The following is a 26,180-nucleotide window of genomic DNA, read 5'->3' as shown; positions in this document are numbered from 1 at the left end:
GCATCTCACTGGTCTCTTACTCTTCGGCGTTGATGGAGAACCAAAACAGGAAGTAGAATCTTAAGACGGAACTACCTTTATTGTTTAGAACCTGGTGCATAGTTTAGTTCTGTTTCCGATAGATTTCACACCGTCTGCTTTATCTGCTGCGAAAACAAGACGCTGACTGGAAGTGAATGGATTTCGCTTTAAAGCGGATTCTTCGTGACATGTGGCTGAGGACAGAAGCCACAGCTCTGCTTCCTTCAACCTGACCTGATATCCGGAGTATGGAGCTGGTGTGGTGTCCGGATAGCACAGCACTTCTTCCGCCCGCTGGAGCCGGCAGGTGGCGGGTGGAGTAACCCGGCGGCATGCGGACAGACGTGGAGTACAGCCCGGTGCCCAGCCCGGTGGGAGAGGGGCTGGGGATGCGGGACTTCTGGCTGTATGCGTGGCTGCGGAGGGCTGCGGTGGTCGCGGCTCACGTCACCGGGCTGGGCCTGACCCTCATCATCTCCCTGCTGTCCAGACCCGGAACCAGTGAGTGAACATGACAGACTAGAACCAGTGATGATGCAATATGAGCTTAATTTACCAGCTACACAGACGTTAACATTACACCTAGGGTTGCAAAGGGGCGGTCCAGAAACTTTCCATGGGAAGTTTAGCTCGGGAATTTTGGGAATTTTGAAAAAAAAAAATACACAAATTAAACGCTGAGCAATAAAAACATCATTCAAAACTCTATTTTAAAGATGTATGAAAGGTTGAGTTTCAACCCTCCACTGTGCATTCTTCCATCACATGCACAGATAATTCCCAGCATCCTTCACTCTACAGCAGGGCTATTGAGGCCTGCTGTAGTGTGCAGGACTAGTTAGGTAAGTTTCAATGATATTACTGGGGAAAATATATTAGCATGCTGATTGAGGATTGTTCATCTGTTCATCTAGCCTATTTCCATTCATTTATCCATCAATTTTAAAATATGTTTACAGACGATTCCAAATGTTTGGCTAACTATTTATATCTCTGGCATTGCATTAGTGTGTTTTTACAAACTTTGTTCTCATCTTATTCTACAGAACAATGCCACGTGCACTATCTCATGTGTGGAGACATTTCACCTCATCCAATGTAGAAGGAAAGGCTGTGTACATTTGCAAATACTGTGCAAAGACCTATGTTAAGAATGACACAACGATGCAGAAGCATATAGTCCCCAAAGTTTCCTCAGGGCTCAAATCAGCCTATGACAAAACAAAATGTTTATATTTATGTCTGTATATGACAAGGTAAATACAGTTAGTATAAATTACCCACAATATTTCCAGTTTATTCCTGTTAATTCCCGTTAATTCCCATGGAAAGTTTCCAACTTTGATTATTCCCGGAATTTTGCAACCCTAATTACACCTGCCATGACGCAGCAAGGTCAACCTATACGCATCTAAATGTTTTAATGGGTCATTCAGATGAATACACCGATTAAATGTATGACATTTTATAATTCCATATAAAGGTTGGTCAGTTGTGCGTTGTAAGATGCTCAGTGTTTCTCTGTGTTCCAGGTCTGTTTTCTTGGCATCCGGTGTTGATGTCTGTTGCTGTAAGTCTACAGCCACACATGATCGCACCTTACACAGACACATCATGAAGGTAGACTGATCTGTTCTTGAGTTGAGTTGGTTGCTGCTTGAATACCCTTTAATTCCCCTCAGTCTTTCCCCGCTGTTCACCTGCTATGACAGATAACCAGAGGTGTAAAAAGTACTGAAATATTGTACTCAAGTAAAAGTACCTTTACTTCGATGAAATTTTACTGAAGTACAAATAAGGTACCCATCTAAAAAACTACTCAAGTAAAAGTAAAAAGTAGTTAATTTAAAATGTACTTTAAGTAAAAGTTACTTAGTTACTTCCAACAACTTGATGGGGGTCGCTCCTATACAGTGCAAAAAAAGGTCAAGGGGTCATAAATCCAATCCAAAAACAGTTATTTTGAATTAAAGGAGAACCTTTACAAATATAAGTGCAATGACATTAAACATTTAACATGTAATTTCATAGTTTTAAGGTGGAAAGTGAGAATGAAAGACTTAACTTGTTTTTTGGAGAAAACTTTATCCATCCATATGTATCAATAATGTTTTTTTTTTATTATTATTATTATTAATTTTACGTGTTTATTTATTCATACTCTGCACACAAAAGGCACAACAAATCAAAGTTTTGATACATTTATTTTTAAATGTTTCTTTTATTTGAAAAGGCACTTCCTAAAAAATCTACTTAAGTAAAAGTAAAATTACCCATTTCAAAAACTACTCAAAAAATTACACAAAAGTTTAAGTACACAAAATAATAATCAATAATAACCAATAATAATTCACCAGTTGAATGTGAACTTTGAACATGCCTTTGCCTTCAAATCCGCTGGTCTCTGTTTTGCCATTTTCTTTCCACAGTGAATAATAGATATGAGGAGTGCTGACACTAAGCCTGCGGTGCAACACTGTCACATATCATGTTACAAACTGACCTAGAACATGTAACTGAGAACAGCGTTTTACTCTGGACTGGACCACAGGCTGATGGTGGGGGTTTCAGTAACTAACTATGGAGTGACGAATCATAGGATGCTATTATCTGTTAAACTCTGTCTAACATGTCTCCTTTTCTTTTGCACAAATGAATTCAAAGCAGACACACTGTAAACCATTTGTTAGGACACACCAGATTAGACTGATGTATAATATTTTGTTCATTTAAAAAATATATATATTAAGCCTAGTATTGCTTAGTCTAATCTTTGGCAGTGGGTTGTTGCTCTGTTGTGTTCATTTTATTCAACAGGTCCCCTCTTAAATATGACTTTTTGTTTTGGATTCACATTCAAAGAGATCTGGACTGGCTCTTCTCTGGCATGAAGTTATGAAGCAGTAAAGTCAAACTGTGCAAGCAGTGAAATATAACTAATCAATACAGTTTGGTGCTGAACTGAACAGTTGAATCAGAATCAGAAAGGATTTATTGCCAAGTAGGTTTACACCTTCCTGGAATTTTCTTTGGTGAAAAGGTGCATACATTTAACATAAAGCATAAAAACACAATAAGTACTTCCCATAAGAAAGTGTGCCACAGTGACATGATGGTGACCAGAACAGGAGAAGTTGGAGCCTAGGATATAGACAGGTTTCAGAGCGACGTTGTCAGTGACATGCTGAACAGGCAGGGGGCAGGAGACCATCCAAAATGACTGAGGGCTTAGGAGCAGATGAGAGGAGATGAACTGATCTGTAGTCAGTATAGAATCCATATTGATTTAAGCACATATTTTGTAAGTGGCCATGGTCTAACAGCCATAACATGACTTAAGAGGCGGTGGACTAGTGGCAGAAACTTGGACTATGGGCAGAAAAGGTCTCTGGTTCGTCTCTGATTTGACTCCACGGAGAAACAACAAAAAGACGAACCTGGATTGATCTGTCCAAAAATCCAAGAGGATTCTCCCTACCCTGTCTAGTGCCCCTGAGCAAGGCACCTTACTCCCCCAACATCTGGTCCCCGGGCGCCGTACACGGCTGCCCACTGCTCTGTGTGTCCTGCACCAGATGGGTTAAAAGCAGAGGTTAAATTTCCCCTTGCATGAGTGTGCCTGTGTGTGGGATAAATAAATGTATCTTAATCTTAAAAAAAATGTCTATTCATCCATCCCTATCTCATTCTTTATCATTTTATATCTTGCTTTGTCTTTCTTCACTCACTTGATAACAAATCCTGATGGTCTTTATAAATTCATTTTCTCTCCCACAGTACTGCCTGTGTTTGACTGAGGGCATCCTCCTCTTCTCAGCGGAAGGATCCCCTTTCTGCTTCATATCTCGTAAATGTAAACTCCGTCTCCACTGGTTCTGTCAAGCTCTGGTCCTGATAATCGCAGCTAGCGGGCTGGGCTTCATGGTGGCCAGTAAGAACCTCTCAGAGCACCCCCACCTGGTCAGCTGGCACAGTCTGCTGGGCGTCTGCACCCTGGCAGCCACTGCTCTCCAAGCAGCTGTTGGTATGTGTGTGATCTTCCCTAAGCTGCTGCACCTCTCCTCCTCTCTACCCAAACTGAAGCTGTACCATGCCACCTGCGGCCTGGTGGTCTACCTGCTGGCCACATTCACTGTGGTGTTGGCTATGTTCTCAGACTGGTTCCAGGCCACTGTGAAAGGGGTGACCTGGTGGGCCTTCTTCCTGCTGCCCTTCTTCCCTGCCCTGGTGGTGATGAACCAGATAACTAGCGCCTACCTGCTCCGCAAGAAGATCACCAGCTAGGAAGCACATCTAAGAGTCCGTTACTTTGTGTACCAAGTGACCACACTGGATTCCCACAGTGATGGAAGAAGGATTCCTCAGTTCAAAGTAAAACAGCTAAATGTAAAGGCTTGACACATTGGTAGTCCCATAGGCAGTAGAAGAATGAAACACCTGGGTGTCTGTTTTACATCACAGGTCTCTGAAAGGAAGTGTTACTTTCAGCATCTCTCTCATTACTAAGTAACTCGAGTGAGTAATGTTTATTGGTTAAAAGGGCAGGGTGTCTGGGATCAAATATGCATTGTTAATCTGGGATTTCTTTGTTATCAGATTATTCAGCTTCTCCATTTAGATGAAATTGTGAAGCCATTGTTCACCAGCTCACCCTATTTCTGAGTGCTGAGGTCACACATTTACTCCATCTGAGGAACAAGTAACATAATTAGTGGAAACAAATACACACATTTTTGGCAGAAGTTATGACCTTCAGAATATGGATGTTGTGTGCACGGATTTTCATATATGCTACCCCTGATACCTCCTGGACAGAAACTTATAGCACTTCAACTCAAAAGAATAGAATAGCACTATGTAAAATAAATGGGTAACTATGTCATTGTATACACAACACCCAGAGGAATATTTGCACTACAAATGCAGGGAAATGAAAAGTCTCAGACACTGTTGGGTGGTTTTCAGAAGGGCTGTGAGGCACCTGCTGCTGTTCAAGCTTCAGTGAAGAATGAGCTATGGATGATTCTATACCAGCCTGTAAATACTATTTATTGATTGATTTGTTTTGTGTGTCGTCTGTTTTGGCTGCTTGCAGGAGCTAAATGAAGCAATACAACATGAAAGCTCCATCAATTAACTTTGAATCAAATGATAATGTAAAATGTGAAAGTAATTAGAATATCACTTATCATGCTGGTTGTTCTAGTTTAAGGACACCTCCACTCTTTGGTTCAGTTTTATGTCTCTCATTAATGGAATAGTTAAAATCCCTCATTATCTACTAACCACTAACACTTTTTGAGTCACAGGTAAACTTTGTTGCAGCCAAATCCAATACAATTGATTTCAATGGTGAGTCCTTGAGACGTAATAAAGCAACAGAACAAACACAACATGCCTCCATACTCCTCCTGTGGTGTCATACAAGTGTCTGTAAGCCTGACATTCATTTACACAACGTTTTAATCCTAAATGTCCACTGATATTTTACCACGAGGTGCATTCAGGGGCCGTCAGAAATCCTAATGTCCACTAGTTAAGCCACTTCTGGCGCGAGCAGTATGGAGGCATGTGTTTCTTCTGTTTTATTACATCACTAATGTGCTACACTGTTTACCCCTGAGACTCCAAAAGTATTTTGTGGACTCGAACACTTCACCCACACCTCATCGGCGATGGAGGTGTGAGGGGTGAGTAGATAATGAGGGAATTTAAATTTCTGGGTTAACTATCCCTTTATATTTAGTTGGCCGACACAGTTTTCAACTATCTGGTGAAAAAAATTGAAGGTGTAGCAGTTGAACAGTAAGGTATTTTTCTCAGGAGTTGCTGGAGAGCAGACTACAGCTAAAAGGCTAAAATGTCACTCAGTAGAGCACACGCCTCCACCAAGGCTGAACAATCCTACACATGCTTTCTAGTCCTTAAAGTATTAGTATAAAAGAAAAATAAGTGATTTGATAATCAAATTATGTATTTGCGATTTAAATGTAGTCCTTAACAGTGGACCTGAAAACCAAAGTAAGAGATATTTTACATGTGTATCTGCTCAAGAGAAATACACCTAACACAATCTTATATGACATAAATTATGTGCTTGAATAATACTTGTATTTGGATCCACAGCAAATTGCATCAGCCAATAATTATCAGCCCAACAATAATAAATATGCCTGTTTTTTTAAATCAAGATTTGTGTCTTATTCCCAGAACAAATATCACTAATTTAGAAAGTTTACCAAGGTTTCTATGTTAACAGTGAAAATGAATTCCTGGATCTTCCCTTAATATGCACCGAAATATAACGGGTTCCTCCAAGGCCCAGGCTCCACCTCTCCACCATAGTCGGTGGAAATCACTTTAGTAGTAGTAGTGTCGTTTTTGTGTAATCCTGCTGACAAATAATCAAACAAACAGACTTGGGTGAAACCATAACCTCCTTTGCAGTTGTAAAGATTGAATGTTGAACTTTTTCTTTGTTAGGTGGGCCTGCATACTACTCCAAATGAATGTCTCGTGGATAAAGTAATTGTCATAGAATTGAAGATTTCAGATTTTGATTGTCAATAAATTTGCACAACGTTTCACTTTGTGACTCTGGGTATATTGAGTTAAGATCGATGGGCAAAATGAGATCGTTTTCCAGATAGATCTACACACAATTGAAGGGGTCTGAATTTTTTCTGAAGAGACTGAAAAACCATCATGTAGCATTTGGTTCATGAGCCAGTTATATCTATCTATATGTCGCATGTACATGTAGCTACACATACACAATTCTGAAAGTTTATATTTTAAAATGAGAATAAATTTAAATAAAATCCCACGTTTCTATAAAAAGTTCATATAGACACAGCTACATAATGGAGAGACCTCGCATAATCAAGTTATATTTTCATCTGCTTGCTACTTTTATATGTTGACATGTACCAAGTCCCCAGTTAGTGTTGCACAGTGCACACACAAAAGCTTATTTGTATAAGATAGAAAAACACACCTTAACTGTGTCATGGTAAATGGTTTTGTATTTATATAGAGCTTTTCTAGTCTTGATGACCACCCAAAGCGCTTTTCAGTACAGTTTTTTACATTCACCCATTCACTCACACAGTGCATCTCTTTGCAGCACTTTGTTATTCTGTGGGGGGGGCATTCAGGATTCAGCATCTTGCCCAAGGACACATCGGCATGCAGATGGGTCAGACTGGGGATTGACCGCCGACCTTCACGTTGGAGGACGACCACTCTACCCCTCAGCCACAGCCGCCTTAAGGGTTATTCGTTGGTAATTCTATTTCTTATATTGCTTTTAATACAGTAGGACACACGTGCACTGACTCCTGTGTTGCTTTGTTACAGCCAAAAACACATTCAGCTCTGTTCCTCTATATAGGTTAACATTGACAAAACTTCAGATTCACATCTTGCCAATGACCCGCCTGCATTCCCCAAGTGATGACTACCCAAGGGGCGTGAGACCAGATGCAATGCAATATCAAAGTAATCCAAGCACTACAAGTCACTTTATGCAAACAGCTCTCTCATTGTTGTGTATTGTAAGTTCCCGCAGCATGTACAGTGCCTAACATAAGTATTCACCCCCCTTGGACATTTCTACATTTTGTCATGGCATAACCACAGATTATAATTTATTTCATTCTGATTTTATGTAATGGACCAACACAAAATAGGCCCTCATTTGGAAGTGGGGGAAATATTACATGGATTTCAAAATTATTTACAAATAAAAATCTGAAAAGTGTTGAGTGCATATGTATTCACCCCCTTTACTGTGAAACCCCTAACAAAGATCTGGTTCGACCAATTGCCTACAGTTCCAAGTCACATAATTAGTTAATAGGGTCCACATGTCTGCAATTTAATCTCAGTATAAATACACATATTCTGGGAAGGACTTAGTTAGTTGGAGATGTGTGGCGGAAACCCAACACTGCCCATCACCCTGAGCACAACATCCCAACAGTGAAACATGGTGGTGGTAGCATCATGCTGTGTGGATGCTTCTCTTCAGCAGGTACAGGAAACTGGTCAGAATTGAGGGAAAGATGCATTGAGCTAAATACAGGGCAATCCTTGAAGAAAATATGATGCAGACTGTAAAAGACTTGAGACTGGGGTGAAGGTTTATCTTCCAGCAGGACAATGACCCTAAATATACAGCCGGGGCTACCATGGAATGGTTTAGATCAAAGCATGTTCATGTCATAAAATTGCCCAGTCAACGCCCAGACCTAAATCCAATTGAGAATCTATGTCAAGACTTGAAAATTGCTGTTCACAGACGGTGTCCATCCATCCTGACTGAGCTTCAGCTTTTTTGCCAAGAAGAATGGACAAACATTTCCAAGTATTGACTCAGGGCGGTGAATACTTATGCACCCAACAGATGTCAACTTTTTTGTTCTCATTATTGTTTGTGTCACAATTAAAGGTATTTTACACCTTCAAAGTATTATGCAAATTGTGTTGATCATATGGTAAAAAGTCTGTTTCAGTCCATTTGAAATCCAGTTTGTAACAGTACAAAATGGGAAAAAGTACAAGGGGTGGTGAATACTTATACAAGGCACTGTAGGACTAGGATAACCGAGGACATTTAGGCTGAAAACATGGTGTAAATGACACTGTTATGAGTTGAATTTGAATTTCGGGGGGCTTAAGAACACTTGGATGACACCACAGGAGCAGAGTTTTTCCCCCCTGTTTTGCGTTTGAACAAATGATCACCATTGACTTCAGCTGTATTAGATTTGGCTGCAACGCCGTTTACACCTGAAACTCCAGAAGTGTTTTGTGGACTCAAACACTTCACCCACCCCTCCATCGGCAAAGTGGTGAGTAGATGAATAGATTTTTATTAATGGGTGAACTAACGGGAACGGTACACAAAAATGACAGTTCGGTACGATCCCTGGTACAGTTTTGGTACAGTAGAAACAAGTAACAGAAAGCAAACTGGTTTTGTATGGCTGTCATTCTTACCTCAGTCATTTTAGCAAAAGTAAAATAACAAAACAAACACTCATAAATACAGTCAAATAAATATCCATAACGTGCAGCATGTAGAAAAAGAACCGTACTTAAACTGCACCTTAATTGTATGAATATCATTACTAAATATATGTATGTTCATATTATTTCAAATGAAGGTTTGCTGCCCTGCTGCGTTCTCAACAACAGAGAACGCTTGCATGTCGCTCGTTATTGCTTCGACGTGGTATGACGTACTTGCAAGCAGCAGCTTTAATGCCTCGGCCACCTGGGTTTGCACATAACTCGTTTCTCCTTGTCCCATTAATGATATTGTTATTTTTAATGTTAGGACATCACTCTGGAGAAGCCGTTTCAAAGGATGTGCTACCAGCTACATATCCGATTGCAGTTGCGCAACGTCGGCTTTTGTACGATCCACTTGTCCTTGTCCATCGTCATTATAGTGACTGTCATTGACTTAGACTTAGATGATGAGGGTCTTCACACTCCTGTTTGTCTGTGGTCGCTATGACAACAAGACTACACAGGACTTCTCTGTAGTGTAAAGCCTTTCTTATTGATCTTGGGAAATATTAGGATATTTAAAGGCTTCAAATATTTCACTTTATTTGCGATGAATCTGATATGCACCTGTAGATTGATGTGAAATATTAAATTTATTAAAACAGAGTCTTGTCCTGTGATTTTTGTCACTGTAGGGACAGTTGTGGTAAAGACCAGAGGACACAATAAATCCATAAATCCAGTGTGATCCTCCAGGGGTCAAGGTTCATGGTTCGCAGTGAGGAGCTGATGGTTTTTCTTCACAGATGAAGGTGACAGAGCTGTTCAGCAGGTCGTACATGTTGACCTCCACTTCCTCTGGTGATGATCCGTCCTGTCTTCCACCTGCCAGAGCCACTAAAACCTGTTGGGCCTGCTCCTCAGAGAGGGTTGACTCCGCCCCTTCACCACCTGTGGGATCGGCTGGCGTCACCTGAGTGCACAAAGGAGTCTCATGTTTAATGTCAATTTATTCTTACACCACCATACTCTGAAACTGTCAATGTTCAGCACGAGTCATTGCTGATTCTAAATTCTAAAGTGCTCCACCAATCAACCATTGCACTTCTATGACATTGTTGGACTCAACCGATGAAAACAGACTCAAGCTTTTCACATATGCTGTGATGCTCTCAAACAGTAATCTGACAACCAGTGCAGTTTTCAAACAAAGAAATTTCTCCAGAATCATATAAGGTCTGTGACCTTTACCTGTGACCCCTGAAATCGAATCACTTCATCTTTTAGCGACAACTGATCAAATATTCCCTCAAGGCAGTCATATTATAATCTAGTGAGGCCATCCTGACCTTGTCCTTTGAAAACGTGGGCTAAATTTGAAGTAATTTCCTTCAGGTGTTCCTGAGATGTTACATTAACAAGTCAAAATATGTGTTTCATGAGATCACAGTGATCTTGACCATTACCCCTTCGACCACCAAAATCGAATCAGTTATTCGTTGACGCCAAGTGAATGTTTGTACAAAATATGAAGAGATTCCCTCAAGCTGATCCTAAGATACAACTTTCAAGAAAAAATAATCTAATTTGTGTGGCCCCTGTTACCATGACCTGTTCACCTTTGGCTACCAAACTCAAGAGTTATTTTTTTGAGTTCAAATGAATGTTTGTAACAAACCTGAAGGTCAGGTCGGTGGTTCAATCCCCGGCTCCTTCAGTCCACATTTCGAAGTGTCAAAGACAATGAAGCCTAAATTATCCCATACTACAAAACACTGCATTCAAATGGTTCAGGAGAGACTGATTCCTGTGTGCAAATTGCACAAGCCTTTATTCACCTATTTACTATACAGCTGAACAATATTCTTCAGATTTACTGGCCAACTTGAAAGTTGTTTGTATTGTATTTCTCATCTGACTTGAGTGCAGCAGCATAGCTTCTTACTGCTTGTGAAGTGGAAGCCTTCTCCTCCCCTGACTCCTGCTCTTCCTGTGTCTCCATGTGGCTGGAGACCAGGTGTTCCTGCAGCTCCTGCTGAGACATGCAGACCAGGGCACAGAGTGGGCAGCTGAAAACCTCACTGCTCTGGCTGATGTGGTCGGTGCTGATATGCTCCTGCAACTCCTCCTCTCTTTCCAGAACAGCTGGGCAATACGGACATTGCAACGCCGACGCTGCTGAGCCTGGAGGAAGCACAAACAGGGTCAGTAAAGATGCCAGATCAGGTCAAAACTCACAGTTGTGCTGCACTGCCTTCCTCACTGACCACAACCAATTCAAAATGCGATGAGACCCTCCTGAGGATCAACCATCTTGTTTGAATGCACAGAACTCATGATGCAGCTGCAAGGTCAGATTCGATTGAAGTCTACACTTAAGTGTTTGCTCAGTACTCGTTCACTGCTTAAGTGAAATGACTTGGAATAATTTTTTGGAAATGAGATTGTAATGTAAAGACTATAAAATCTGCTGGCACGCACTCAACTGATATCCACAATAAAAATGAACTTCATAAAACCACATGGCATCTATTGCTCTTCTGTTCATCCTGGGTCACACGTGGCTCTCTGAGGTTTCTACTTTTTTTTTACATCACCAGTAGGGCTGAGTGATGTGGCTTCAAATCAATGTCAACATTATTTTAAACTTTACTTTACTCCAACTCCATTAAGACTTTTTGAACAATTATTTTAGTAATGTCATGTGTTGAAATACATGTAAACTTCAATGACGGTTCATGTCCTAATAACTTCTGATTAGTAACCCTCTTTATTGATAACGTGTTACGTGAGTGCAGATCAGCACGGGAGTGAGGAGGACATGCACAGTAATACAGCACAGTACAAAGTAGTGGACCTGCTGCAAATTGAATGTAGCCGAAACCTGACAGTTTGTGAATGCACGTATTAGGGAAAGTATTAACTGAATTAAACAACATGCGCAAAATTAAAGGTATAGTTCACAGAAAAAATTTAAATTCACTCATTTTCTACACACCACTATGCCGATAGGGTTTGAGTCCACAAATTACAAAGGACTCACCATTGACTTCAATTGTATCAGACCTCGTTGCAACAAAGTTTACCCCTGAGACTCCAGAAGTGTTTTGTGGACTCAAACCCTTCACCCACCCCTCCGTCGGCATAGTGGCGAGTAGATAATGAGGGAATTTTTCGGTGGGTTAGAGCATGGGTTTTCAACCAGGGGTCCGCGGCCCCCTTGTGGTCCGCCACGGCATTGCAGGGGGTCCGCGAAATTCGCATTGATATTTCAACACATTTCCAGCTTACTCTTGAATATCGTGAAAAGTATCTAAAATAAGAAAAATATGTCTTAAATAATATAAAGGTGATGAGGGGAACCTTGAAACCGGCTTGGGGCTAAAAACTGCCAGTAGTTTTCCCCTGTGCATGCGTGTTAAAGGTAGATGTAGAAGAGCGGTTGAGCTAGGTAGAAAAACTCTCAGGTCTTGGAGATGTAGTTTGTATGATGGGAATTTTTATTTTCCCAAAAAGAAGGCCCAAAAGAGCAGAATCAATAATGAACATATTAAATAAAACAAAAGAGCGAAAAACAAATACTTTGTAATAAGAAAAATAAATTGGCATAATAGCCAAAACAATTAATAGCAATAACAATAGATTTTTCTAGATTTGTCTGAGGTTTTTAAATAAAACCAACATGGAAAACCAAATGTTAAAACTTCCTTCTATCCACATGCACGCACACACTCACACACGCACGTAGGCACATCAGTGGGCTGCGGATTACTTTCTAGTCAGAATGGTGGTCCCTGGGACAAAACCAGTTGAAAACCCCTGGGTTAGAGGTTCAAAGTTTTGGTTTAATTTCCCAGCTCTAGTTACAAATGCAGTAGAGTCACTCACAACATGCCATGTCTGAGCTCTTTGAATGATAAACTTCTTTATAAAATGGTTTTGGTGGATGTCTGAAATCTACTAGCCATGACTCAGTGCCTGTCCTGGCCTATGCACAGATGAGAAGTCCCTGAAATACAAGCTGACATCACCGTCTGAACTGCAGTACCATGTCAACATTTGTGACTTTGACTGTTTCAGACTGATGCTGTTGTCTTCGGACTGTTCAGCGGCCAATTCCATCCACTTCAGAGGTCAGCAGAATTGTTGTTGCACTGATATCTCAATGTGGAAACTGACACCAAACCCCATTCTGAAGAAAGTGGTGCAGTATTTCACCGAACACCTCACATTAGCTGTGAGGAATGTGGCGTGTGCTCATTGTGTGAACTGTTGGATTTCTGTCTATGACTGACTGACAGACCAATCTGCAAACTCACTTTGCTTTAAAAGGGAAGTTGTCTGTCAAAATGGTTTGTGGCATTTTAAGCCCAAAACAGACCCATGATAAATGAAGACTGTCTGCTGCATAGACTTTTTTTCTGCAGGTAAACTGACAAAAGGATTTGGACACAAACTAAATGCACTTGTCATATATAAAATTAACATAAATCAGTGTGTCTCCCTCAAAAGTGTGGAAGATGGTGGATAAAACAAATGGTAATTCTATATAAGAAGTAGACCGCTTAGTGTGTGTGTTTTTCTGACAGTTTGATATGGTAATATTCATTGTAGCTGTTTGTGTTCATAATGGGAATAGACTGCGGACACGTGGACCTAGTAATCTGATCTACCATTTTTCCCTAACTCACCTCTCCATTTGTAAATGGACTATCATATATATGTATTTTATATAAACGTTTTTTGACTTATTGACAACTCCAAGTCAAAACGCATTCACTCAAACATTCATACAGTGCTGTTATGCACAGTACTTTTTCTATCACACACCATCCAAATACTGCTGGCACAGCCACCAGAGGCAATTTGGGGTTTAGTGTCTTTCCCAAGAAAACTTCAGCAAACTGAAACCAATGATCAACTTTCGGGTTGGTGGACAACCCGCTGTACCTCCTGAGCCACTATTGTTTCCTGATTATCAGCTCGCTCAAAAGTTCAAAACATATGTTGATACCCAGTCTGTAGAGGCTCTACCTTTTAATGTTCCTGTCCACTCCAGTATTGTCCTTACCTTGGTGTTCAGACGCTTGATGTTTGGCCACACTGGCGACACTGGGGAAGAACTTGAAACAAACCTCACACTGGACCAAGGTCTTGAGCTGCCGGGTGTGGTTAGCGAACACGTCAGGGTGGTTGGTCCTGTTATGGTACCACAGGCCTGACAGTTGCTATGGCAACAGACACACAGATGAAATATTATGAACATCATATGAACATGAACACAGCCATATTCCGTCCCGTTTCCCAACAAAATTCTAGTACAGTGGAAACCACTTTTAGTGTTCATGTTTGTCTCGGGGTCAAATTCATCATTATAAGCAATTATTTTACTACAAAATAATTGTGTAGCTTCTTTATGAAAAGCACAGAACAGAGGGAAAGACAATGTCATGTGCACACACACTCCTCTGCTCACTTCTATGCTCCCTGAGAGTCTGCACCATTGTTCTGACCGGCTTGATCCCGTTCCAGGGGTGAGTCACATGTTATTACTCTCTCTCTCTCTATCTAATGTATTCTTTCTCTTTCACCAGCACACGTACCGAAAGTTGGTACCGCTTGATTTAACGTGAATCAGTACCTAGTAATACCGGCGTTATTTGTTCGGTACCCTTAAAGGTACTGGGTTCAGCACCAAACCCCAATAACAAAAACAGTCATGGAGCATCACCTCAGAATCTGAAGCATCCTCTCTTACCTGGTACGACTTGTTGCAGAGGTCACAGCTGAAGGGCTTGGCTCCAGTGTGTGTGACTTTGTGCTTTTCCAGTAGGACGGCGCTGGTGAACACTTTGTTGCAAGTTGGACACTTGTGGAACTCCTTAGGGTGGAACTCCTGGATGTGCTGCCGGTGATCCTCCAGTGACGAGAAGCTGAGACAGCACTTCTGACAGTCATGGGGCTCTGTTAAGTCTACCAGAGAGCAGGAGGAGGCACAAAGAATGATATCATTATGATAATATTATTACGTTTGTCATTTATAATTCTTCACAAGTCAATTGTTATCAAAGTCATATAATATAGCAATGTTTGTTACAAAAACATTTTAAACATTTCACTCATGTGACAAAACACGATGCAAAGAGCCATCACCTGAATGAATGTGAAGATTTCTTACTGTGGAAGTTGTGTAGGTGGACAGTGAGTCCACTGGCCTGGCTGTAACCTTTGCCACATTCCCGACACACATACGGACGATCACCGGTGTGTGTGCGCACATGACGTGTGAGTTCAATGGACTGAGCAAAGACAGCCTTGCAGTACTGACATACATACATCTTCCCTAAACACAAAAAGACAAAGACACCAGGACGCTCAATGCAAAGCTTTGATTTTTATCCTTAAGGAACCATTTTTCACACTGCCTCATGATCAGTTACAAACATTTAGTATTTGATTTAAAGAACATTTTTATTGGTTGCCATTACGGTTGCAAAGGGGTGGAAAGTTTCCGGTAAATTTCCGGAAACTTTCCGGAAACTTTCCATGGGAAGTTTAGCTCGGGAATTTTGAAAAAAAAATTAATACGCAAATTAAACGCTGAGCAATAAAAACTTTATTCAAAAGTCTATTTTAAAGATGTATGGAATTCAGCAAACGCTGCACGTTGAATTTCAACCCTCCACTGTGCATTCTTCCATCACATGCACAGATAATTCCCAGCATCCTTCACTCTACAGCAGGGCTACTGAGGCCTGCTGTAGTGTGCAGGACTAGTCAGGTAAGTGTCGATGATATTACTGGGGAAAATATATTAGCATGCTGATTGAGGATTGTTCATCTGTTCATCTAGCCTATTTCCATACGTTTATCCATCAATGGTAAAATATGTTTACAGAAGATTCCAATTGTTTGGCTAACTATTTATATCTCTGGAATTGCATGAGTGTTTTTTTACAAACTTTTTTCTCATCTTATTCTACAGAACAATGCCACGTGCACTATCTCATGTGTGGAGACATTTCACCCCATCCAATGTGGAAGGAAAGGCTGTGTACATTAGCAAATACTGTGCAAAGGCCTATGTTAAGAATGACACAACGATGCAGAAGCATATAGTCAAGTGCCCAAAGTTTCCTCAGGGCTCAAATCAGCCTATGACAAAACAAAATGTTTATATTTATGTCTGTATATGACAAGGTTAATACAGTTAGTATAAATTGCCCACAACATTTCCAGTTTATTCCCGCTTATTCCCGTTAATTCCCATGGAAAGTTTCCAACTTTGAATATTCCCGGAATTTTGCAACCCTAGTTGCCATTATGGAACCCAGTCACAACATTTCAATATCATTTACAGATTCTTAATGGAAAAATATGCTTAAGATATGACAATTGCCTGTTGAAAAATATATGTAAGCTAATTGTAATTAAAAAAACAAAAGGGTTCCTCTCTTACCATCTGAGTGTTTCTTCTTGGTGTGGTATGCGAGAGCAGCAGCCACACTGAAGCTCATGTCACAGTGTTTGCACTGGTATGGTTTCTCTCCTGTGTGCAGCCGCATGTGATTTTTCAAAGACGAGTTGGCACCGAACTTTGCCCCACATTCCTCACAAGCAAACGGCTTTTCTTCAAAGTGTTCTGTTCGTTTGTGGTAAATCATGCCTGAAAAAAGAGGAACTTTGGAGTTATGTTTGACCATAACATGTCACTTGACCCACATATAAAACAAGTTGTTAGGACAGCTTCCGTCCACCTGCGCAGTTTCATGTAAATTAGGAACATCCTGTCTCAGAAGGATGTTGAGAAACTAGTCCATGCATTTGTCACCTCTAGATTGGATTACTGTTATTGTCAGGATGTCCCAGTAAGTCTGTGAGAAGCCTCCAGCTGGTACAAAATACTGCAGCACGAGGGCTGACAGGAAGAGATCATACTACTCCTGTCTTAGCTTCTCTGCATTGGCTCCCTGTAAAATAAATAATTTAAGATCCTGCTCCTTATATACAAAGCCCTTAACAATCAAGCCCCTTCATTTATTTAAGAACACAGGCCACTGTCCCAATTCATCACTTCGCTCCCTAAATACAGCTCACTTATGGTCCCTCGAGTCTGTAAGAGTAGAATGGGATCTGTTATTATTTATGTAACCCAGTGCAATCCAGATTGGGTTTCTTGAGGGGGGGGGGGATTGACCATTAACGTTTTTTTAGAGGGTTGGAAAGTGAGGAGATTCATATTTTTGTAGTTTATCAGGAGAAGCTGCAGTAACAAGATTTAAAAGGGTTGGTTGGGACAGGGTCTAAAACAAGGGTCTAATCATTATTATCATTATTAATAACTGATGCTATCGTTAATAACATCATTGTTATTGTACTTAAATATCACTCTTATTATTATTTTCATTATAACGGCCAGTCTGATAGAGCTTAAATATGACGGTTTCATAGCTTTTCCATGCCCTCTCCACCCATCTCCTCTCTCTTCCCCCTTGTTTCTGGTTGCATTGAGTCAGGTTCTAGAGGTTTCTTACAGAGTTTTTTCTCTCCACAGTCGCCAAGTTGCTGCTCATTGTGGGAACTGTTGAGTTTCTCTATAATTTACTCAGATGTTGACCTTACAGTGGAAAGTGCCTTGAGATGATGTATGTTATGATAAGGTGCTATAAAAGTAAAATTGAACAGAATTCATCGAGTGACCTGCAAGTTAATACCAAACTTTCTTCATCATGTAAAAGCAACATGACAGTAATTACACTACATGAGGATAGGATGATAACGAAACGTTATTGTTGCAACGAAAAATGATTCAAGTTCATCTTAAGGGGGGGAAATAAATAAAGACATTTAAAACGTATAGGACCGTATAAGTTATTTTTATAAGTAAATAATAACGATTCTTAATTTTGCAATGAAAGCACTTTGTAACCTTGTTTAGATAAGTGCTATATAAAAGAGAAAGAGAAATGACAATGACATTTTTCCAGTTCATCTGATGTTTTGCACAGGTCAATAACAATCTATTCTAATAACACTCTATATCACACAAACGTATATTACACATCAGATAATTGAATATCTTCTGATCACCTAAGTTCTGAGCAGACTGCCTCTGCCAAATTCGACCGGTCCTTGGTGGGATACAGTGTTGATCTCATCCTGTAACGGAAGGCTGTGTTGTGTCTAATACAGCTAGAGACAACCTTACACATCTTTAGGGTGTACATGAGTGCTCCACTTGTATGGTCACTTTTCAAAATACACTAAAACCCTTTTCTTTTTACAATTAACACTAGTTCCTCCAATTATCCGCTAACATGACTTCTCGTATCACTGCTTTACTTGTTCTTCCAGAGATGTTCTGAAAAGTTCACATCTTTTCAACTAGAAGTGTTGAAGCGGCTGCACAAAAAGGCAAAGCGCTCTAGACAAAGATTGACAGTGCTTTTTCTCCGGAGGCCGAATACTCCTGTATGTGCCCTCTCCTCATTGGAAACAAAGATGAGGTGCTCAGAGAAATGCCAAATGTACACATACTTTAATGTGTCACATTTCAGAGTGTTAAAGCTAATGTAAAGACAATGTTATTAAAGCTTTATTATCCCAGCGACTCTCACCTGATGGGTGGGCAAAGGTCCGTCCACAGAGGTCACAGGCCACCTTCTTCTTCACACGCATGGTGTTGCGGTGAGCTTCAGCCTGGTGGCGCTGCAGGGCCCGCTGGTTTGGCAGCTTCTTGGTGCACTGTGGACACTGCTGCTCACACTCCTTGGACATGGAGCAGCGTTTCACATGGGCCAGCATTCGACATTTGTAGGCAAAGCCTTTTTTACACCAGCGGCAAGAGTAAGGCTTGGAGGAGGAAGCGGGGGAAGGGGAGGGGGAGTCTATTGTATCTTTCTCATCATCTTCAGTCTCCTCCTTACTGTTTTCTTTCTCTCCCGCTTCCCCCTCCAGTTCGTCACTCTTGGTGCTGCTCTGCTGATCTGACACGGCTGTAAAAAAACAGAAGAAACAAAAACTTTGATCACCATTATCACAACAAGAAGATATAAGAGCAATGTGAGGATGATCAATGGTTTTCACTTCTGTCAACAGAAAACTGGCTTTGCAAACAGTTTTGTTTGAAGATGCAGAGATGAGTATGTTATGATAAGGTGCTATAAAAGTAAAATTGAACAGAATACATCGAGTGACCTGCAAGTTAATACCAAACTTTCTTCATCATGTAAAAGCAACATGACAGTAATTACACCACTTGAGGATAGGATGATAACGAAACGTTATTGTTGCAACGAAAAATTATTCAAGTTCATCTTAAGGGGGGGAAATAAATAAAGACATTTAAAACGTATAGGACCGTATAAGTTATTTTTATAAGTAAATAATAACGATTCTTAATTTTGCCATGGAGTCTATTGTATCTTTCTCATCATCTGCAGTCTCCTCCTTACTGTTTTCTTTCTCTCCCGCTTCCCCCTCCAGTTCTTCACTGTTGGTGCTGCTCTGCTGATCTGACACGGCTGTAAAAAACAGAAGAAAAAAAACTTTGATCACCATTATCACAACAAGAAGATATAAGAGCAATGTAAGGATGATCAATGGTTTTCACTTCTGTCAACAGAAAACTGGCTTTGCAAACAGTTTTGTTTGAAGATGCAGAGATGAGTGACACCATGCTATACCTTACCTCTTGTTTGGTATCTCTTTGGCTCCTGTGTGCTCCTCTCCTCCTCCAGCAGAGCAGCAGAGGCCTTCTGTTGGACGGTCTGGAGAAGCATGCTGAGCACTCCCTTACTGAGCTGCCCTTCATTTACTCTGCTCATTAGTTTCTCCAGCGCTGATCTGGGATCTGCCTCCTCACAGCACTGACAAACAACCTGGAATAATAAAAATATAAAAAAAATCTTGAAATATCTTAATTTGCCTCAACTACAGATGGAATTAAGCCTTTATTTCAATTTTAATTCAATTTGTATAGTGCCAAATCACATTATAAAAATGCTTCTCATTCACTGCTAGTTGAGTGTTCTTCCAGTAGTTCAAAGCTAGTTTACTGTGTACTGGGAAAGAGGTTAATCTTCAGGTGCTGGCATCAAGTAAGGAGAAGCAATATAATCCAGTAACAAGTAAAGTTGGATGATGCTGTATAAAATTGACTGACAATAGTCACTTCTTTTCGCTTTATCTGAAAACGGACAGTATTTAATATATTAACAGGTGTGTGGTCTGTGTTGTACCTCAGTCTCTGGCACACTGGTTCATTCATTATAACTCTATTCAACTGTGTCACATGATTCTTTTCATTAAATGAAAGTGAACAGCAAATACTTCTGATAAAGAAAACCCCAGAATACAGGGATTTTCTAGAACTTTGTTGGTCAAACATACAAACGTTTTTGCTTTCCTGATACATGTATATATGTATCACCACAATTGTTTTATTAAATTCTCTCAATCTGTGCAAACCTCTGTGCATTACAGCCCTTAACCTATGCCTTTATTAATAATTAATCTAATTATACAATTCAAACAGTCTCATTGCTGAATAAACCTGGTTACTATTCATTGCAATAGGTTGACCTGAATTATCCTACTTTCTAAATCAAGTCCTAGAGTGAATTAGATGCAGTTGATTGTATTTCTAATTTGATGTAGTTGACCTGATCGAGGATGGAGAAGGAGAAATTTGAAGAATACATGTATGTAGTGTAATGGATGTGTAAAAAAACAAACATTTTAACAAACTTTTACATGGAAAACACGTTGAAGATATTTTCAGATTATTTTTCTAACTGTAGTATACCTGTCTCTCCTGTTCATCCAGGCTGCTCTGTGCTGCTTGGCTCAGCAGCTCCAGGACCGAGGACATGTTGGTGAAGAGTTCCACGATCTGTGAGAAATGTTCCAGTGAAGGACCAGTTGCAGACTCACTTGACACTTTGGCTATTGTTGCCGTGGTGTTGTTTTCTTCCGCAGCAGTTTCTGAGGGGCTGGCTGCTTCAGGCGCTGTGTACACAAATATGATAACACGGAGTTCAGTAGAAGTAACAGGAGTAGTCACAGTAAAACATTGTGGTTATAAGGTTTGTTGTGAGATTTTTACACTGGATTTCATTAGACTGAAACTGACCTGAGGACTCAGTGAGCTCCACACAAGCTCTTTTACATAGGGGTTCCTCTGCCTCATCACAGTCTGTCTGACAGTCTTCCTGCTTTAACTCTGTCTTCAGTTCTGTCTCGTCAGAAGTGGACTTGTCCATGTTGACTGAGGCCAACGGCTGCTGGTTCACAAGGCTGGTGAGGACGTTTTTAAAGCCAACAGCTACGTCGAACATCTGCAGGTTGTCTGCAGCGGCAACGATGCGACTGACGTTGTGTTTCCCCTGAGGCAGCTTGCCGGTGTACACCATGTCCAGCAGACACGCAAACTCCTGCGAGGAAACCACAGCTGTGTCGATGGAGATGGTGTCAGAACCATCCAGAAGAGACCTGACGGAGATGACCACGGTTTTACAGTTTTAGGTCCCAAACAATGAAAGTAACTGGTTCCATGGCAACACTCACACTTAAAAGAAACAATCCTTACCCACTTTTTTAAACTTTACGATGATGCACTAGTCTCACACTGAGTCTTACACTACCTGCGCAAATATTTTGCGGATTAACTTGTAATGAATTTGTTGAGAGATGAACCTTGCTTCATCAAGACTTGAGACAAGACTCAACACTTGACTGGAGCTCAAAATATTTAAGTATAGGAATATACAGAACAACAAAGCAATCGAAGATGGTTGACTTTGGACCTTCTCCATGCAAGGAGAGTGATTGCACTATATTGGAAAAATGTAGAAACACCATCACTGGCAACATCTGGCACTGGAGAGATTGACATACATTGTAAAAGGTAAACAGGAGGAGTTTGCTTGTATTTGGGAATCATTTATGTCATTTTTGACCAATGAAACGGATAACACTGACTGAACAACAGGTTGTGAAATGATCCTGCCTTTTTTTTCCTTATTTTTATTTATTTTTTATTTAATTTTTTATTCATTAGTTTGATGTCTGTTGTCATTTTCCATTTTATTTTTTCTATATCTGTGTGAATGAGTGGCTGTTCGAGGGGATGTAAATGAAAATGTTTGTAAATTCTGCATAAAGTTTGATATGCACTTGAAACTTCAATAAAAAATATTGTTAAAAAAAAAAAGTATAGGAATATACCAGAGACACAAGGCTCTTGTGCAGCATTTGTTTGCCATAAATCGTGGATGGAGGCTCTTCACGCTGCTCTGCACACCACGGACATGACTCTGCTCACACATCCAACACGTGTGCAGCATCATCACAACACCCTATATAGACAGTAATGGAAGAACCAGGCGCAAAAGCTGCCTTTTGCTGATAATGTAAATATACATTTAGATTTGCCCTAAAATGCTACTGCTGCAACAGGATGGAGATGCTGTATTGTTTTTTAAATCTGGGTTTTAAAGCTCAAGACAAAATGAATGGCTGTATGACAAACCAAACATTTTGATAACTGCAATGAATATATAATAATTCAAGAGGTTGGATAACAACAGAGAACATTCACTTTTTGGGAAAAGAGTGTATTTGTTGTATGTGTTAGATGAACAGATCATCAGTGGCACTTGTTATTGTGCAACGTGAAGCCCCGCTAAATGGATAGTTCACTGAAATCTCATAATTCACTCATTATCCACTCACCACTATGCCGATGGAGGGGTGGGTGAATGTTTGAGTCCACTAAACACTTCTGGAGTCTCAGAAGTAAGGTTTGTAGGAGCCAAATCCGATACAATTTAAGTAAATGGTGGAGACTTCAGAGGTAATAAAACAGAAAACTCTAAACGAGGTAATTTACACCATGTTTCAATCCTAAATGACCTCTGATATCTTCCTACTTGGAGCATTCACGGATCCTCAGACACACACCACCCAGTCGCTAAATCCACTAGCTTAGCCACTTTCGGTGAAAAAAACCTAGTTTAAATGAGCTTGTTTCAAGTCGAATATGAATGTTGTGGCTTGTGGACACTTGGATGACACCACACAAGCAGTATGGAGGCATGTAATGTATTTTCACCTCTGAAGTCTCGGCCACCATTTACTTCATTGTATTGGATTCGGCTCTGTTGAGATTTCTTAATTTTAGTTTCTCTCTGAGCTGCCAGAATTCCAACCAAATAAAGCTATAGGTAGTTTTAGCTAGATATTATGCTTCATACAAATGATTTTAATAAATGTTGCTATTTAGTGCCAATAATTAATCTTTTTACTTGTTCTAATACTTAACTTTTGATATTAAAGCATAATTCCCTTAGATTCATTAAACTCACATAGAGATCCAGGAACTGTTCTTTCTGGGGCAAAGTCAGTATGACATTGTTTGGGTTTAGTTTGTTGCGAATGTTTACACAGTCAGGATTGTTTTGATGCAGCAGAAAACATTATAATCTTTTCTCCAATTGTAAACACCTTTGCCCCACATTGCATCTGCTGGTTCAAGGACTTTTATTAGATAAACAGGTTGCCTAGCAACTATAGCGTCATTGGGAGTGTCTTCCTTTTCACTTCCGTATACCAAAAGCCAGGAGGATGGATTACGCCTGCGCACTTCCAAGGAGGAGGAACGAAGATCTACTGTTATAAAATGGACAGATGCCGGATGTTCATCGCGCTCTGATACAACTAATGTACTGGAAGCCCATTGCTTTGCTTTAACCTGTTCATTGCTTTCTAAATAAATACTTGATTTGAGCAAACCGAGTTCGGCTCTACTTCTCTTAAAGGATAAAAGAACACGCTTTGACAGCTCCTACAAAGTTTACTTCTGAGACTCCAGAAATGCTTTGTGTGTTAATACTGTGTTGAGCGTAATGCAAACAGTATTACCGGGTTGCTGCAGTGATTGTATACCAAAGTGTAAAGACTCCTTTAGGTGTGATGGGTTGGAGACAACTAAATATGATCCTGTGTACCTTGAGTTGAGATTTGACACTTGAGTTCCAGCCCAAAACATATATGACTTGAGGTAAATCCTCTGCAAACCATTCTATAAGGATCATGTTTCATGTTGTCTGCTGTTACTACCTGAAGAGCATACTGGAGGCAGCCAGCACCAGCTTGTGTGCCCGGTGAGGACTGTCTCCCACCAGGATGGTGCAGTCACAGAAGTGGCCCTCCTTCCTCAGCGCCCACAGCTGCTGCATCAGCTGGCTGCTGTAGTTGGGGAGCTCCATCATGTTCTGTGATGCTCTGGAGAAGGGCTCGATCTTCTGCTCTTTCTTTTATGGACAGAACATAAAATCATTCCCAGGTCAGAGGAAACATGTACGGGAATCTAAGAAACAGAGAGCATGTCGTTATTAGGATGCACAGAATATAAAAGGATGGTTAATGTTCTCCAGTCAGTCACTGAGACCGGATGAAACAGTTCAAGTGCTTCGGTAGACTCTTCTGTAAAGTGGACTCTGAGTTGTGCGTCTGTTTACAGTTTGCTTATTAGTCTAAGTGTGATTTTAAGTGTCGCGTCAGTGTGTTTGGGAAGACGCTGCTTATATTTACCTCAGTCAATATTTACTGACACTACACAAGCTAATCGGCTCTAGCATCTATCGATAGCTTTGGCTACACATGCTAATGTCATGTAGCAAATAAACGCTCTGTTCAGTGGGTGGATTTCCCTGGAACACAGGAGAAGCTGAGCTGTGATAACCCGGTCTCCCCCGGACATGCAGCTCCCACTCACTGGATGTCTTTACCTTGAGTTATTCAAACGATCCGTCTCTTTATTTAAACGCTTCTGTTGAACAAACGTGTTGTGAGCAATAAAGGTTGGCCATTTTGAAGATGGCGACCGGCGGTACGGTCTGTAAATTGGTCCGGTTCCGGTTAGCATGTTAGCCCGTTAGCTCTTCGGTTAGCTCTGTCTGTACTTGGTCTGTACGTGATAAAAAAGAAACACATCTTGAACATAACTTCATCGTTTAGAACAGTTAAACTGGCACATGCATTCACTTCAAGATCGTTTGACTTGAAAACAATTATGGTGGCTGAGAGCTTGATTAAAGCCGACCAGTAGTTCCCCTCTGTGTGAAGGATAGATAGATAGATAGATAGATAGATAGATAGATAGATAGATAGATAGATAGATAGATAGATAGATAGATAGATAGATAGATAGATAGATAGATAGATAGATAGATAGATAGCTTACTTTATTCATCACCGAAGGGAAATTAAGTTGTCATAGCAGCCGGTATATTTGAATACAATAAAATACAATAGAATAAAAAATAAAAAATATTGAGGTAAAAAGAATAAAAAACAGAAACACAAGATAAATAGGTAGATAAGGTGCAGTGGCAAGATGATGGTAATAGTGCTGATGATATGATGGTAATGTTATTGTTAGACAGTATATAAAAATAGTACAGTATATATAGTATATAATATAACATAATATATATTTATATATGATAGTAATTATACCAATATAATAGCAGTATATAGTAATAATGGCAGCAACAGTATATAGTAATAATAATAATGGTAATATAATAATTATAATTATAACATGTACACACGTATAAAAATGTGTATAAAGACTTATATATACAAAGAATATACAGAGAGTATGATATAATATATGATATATAGTAGAGGTATAAATATAAGTATTTGACTATACAATAGATAATATAATATACTATGAGTGTGAGAATATGTAGACAGAGTTTGCAAAAGACAATACTATTGTATAAAATGATATATAATATCAATATGGTTTATATTAACACATATCACATATGATGTGAAGTAAGTGTATATGGAGCGGAGTGTTGTACAGGGTACACAGTGCAAGGAGACAGGTATATTTATATATATATTTAGGTATATTTATGAAACAGCGAGGATTCTAAAAAGCTTATGGGAGAAGTAAAACACAATGTTTCCCACAAAGCTGTCTCTACCAGGGCCACATACACAGAACGATGAAACAGAGAGTTTCGCAGAGCCAATAAAGCACCTACATGTCAGATTTTTGATTTTGTGCGCACAAGAAAGTAAAAGAATCTCCCTAAACTATAGGAAGATTATCTTGTCTTTCT

The 26,180-nt window shown here is 40.0% G+C and overlaps 2 protein-coding genes across 3 annotated transcripts; one reads left to right on the top strand and one right to left on the bottom strand.

The window, feature by feature from the left end:
- The first annotated feature begins 58 nt into the window (after window positions 1-58).
- Window positions 59-6,605, top strand: LOC133000057 (probable transmembrane reductase CYB561D1). 2 transcript variants are annotated; one of them, XM_061069923.1, is made up of 3 exons: window positions 59-522; window positions 1,554-1,591; window positions 3,799-6,605. In XM_061069923.1, exons 1-3 carry the CDS (start codon window positions 354-356, stop codon window positions 4,303-4,305), a joined length of 714 nt encoding a protein of 237 aa, XP_060925906.1. In that variant the 5' UTR covers window positions 59-353; the 3' UTR covers window positions 4,306-6,605. The 2 variants fall into 2 exon arrangements, with proteins under 2 accessions (XP_060925906.1, XP_060925907.1); XM_061069924.1 differs by lacking the exon at window positions 59-522 and having other exon boundaries at window positions 1,577-1,641.
- Window positions 6,606-8,831: 2,226 nt separating this feature from the next.
- zbtb40 (zinc finger and BTB domain containing 40) lies at window positions 8,832-24,897 on the bottom strand. The gene is made up of 13 exons (XM_061069912.1): window positions 24,831-24,897; window positions 24,160-24,409; window positions 21,173-21,531; window positions 20,846-21,048; window positions 19,730-19,919; window positions 19,494-19,562; window positions 18,657-19,034; window positions 16,499-16,705; window positions 15,218-15,382; window positions 14,798-15,012; window positions 14,111-14,267; window positions 10,985-11,223; window positions 8,832-10,012 (listed from the first exon to the last, which is right to left on the bottom strand). The coding sequence occupies exons 2-13, from the start codon at window positions 24,309-24,311 to the stop codon at window positions 9,806-9,808; spliced, it is 2,541 nt and encodes an 846-aa protein (XP_060925895.1). The 5' UTR covers window positions 24,312-24,409; window positions 24,831-24,897; the 3' UTR covers window positions 8,832-9,805.
- Window positions 24,898-26,180: the final 1,283 nt, after the last annotated feature.

Source organism: Limanda limanda, chromosome 4 (genome assembly GCF_963576545.1).
Source record: "Limanda limanda chromosome 4, fLimLim1.1, whole genome shotgun sequence".
Taxonomy (NCBI): Eukaryota; Metazoa; Chordata; class Actinopteri; order Pleuronectiformes; family Pleuronectidae; genus Limanda; species Limanda limanda.
Note: the sequence above shows the minus strand (reverse complement) of the source record. Positions and strands in the feature narration are given on the sequence as shown.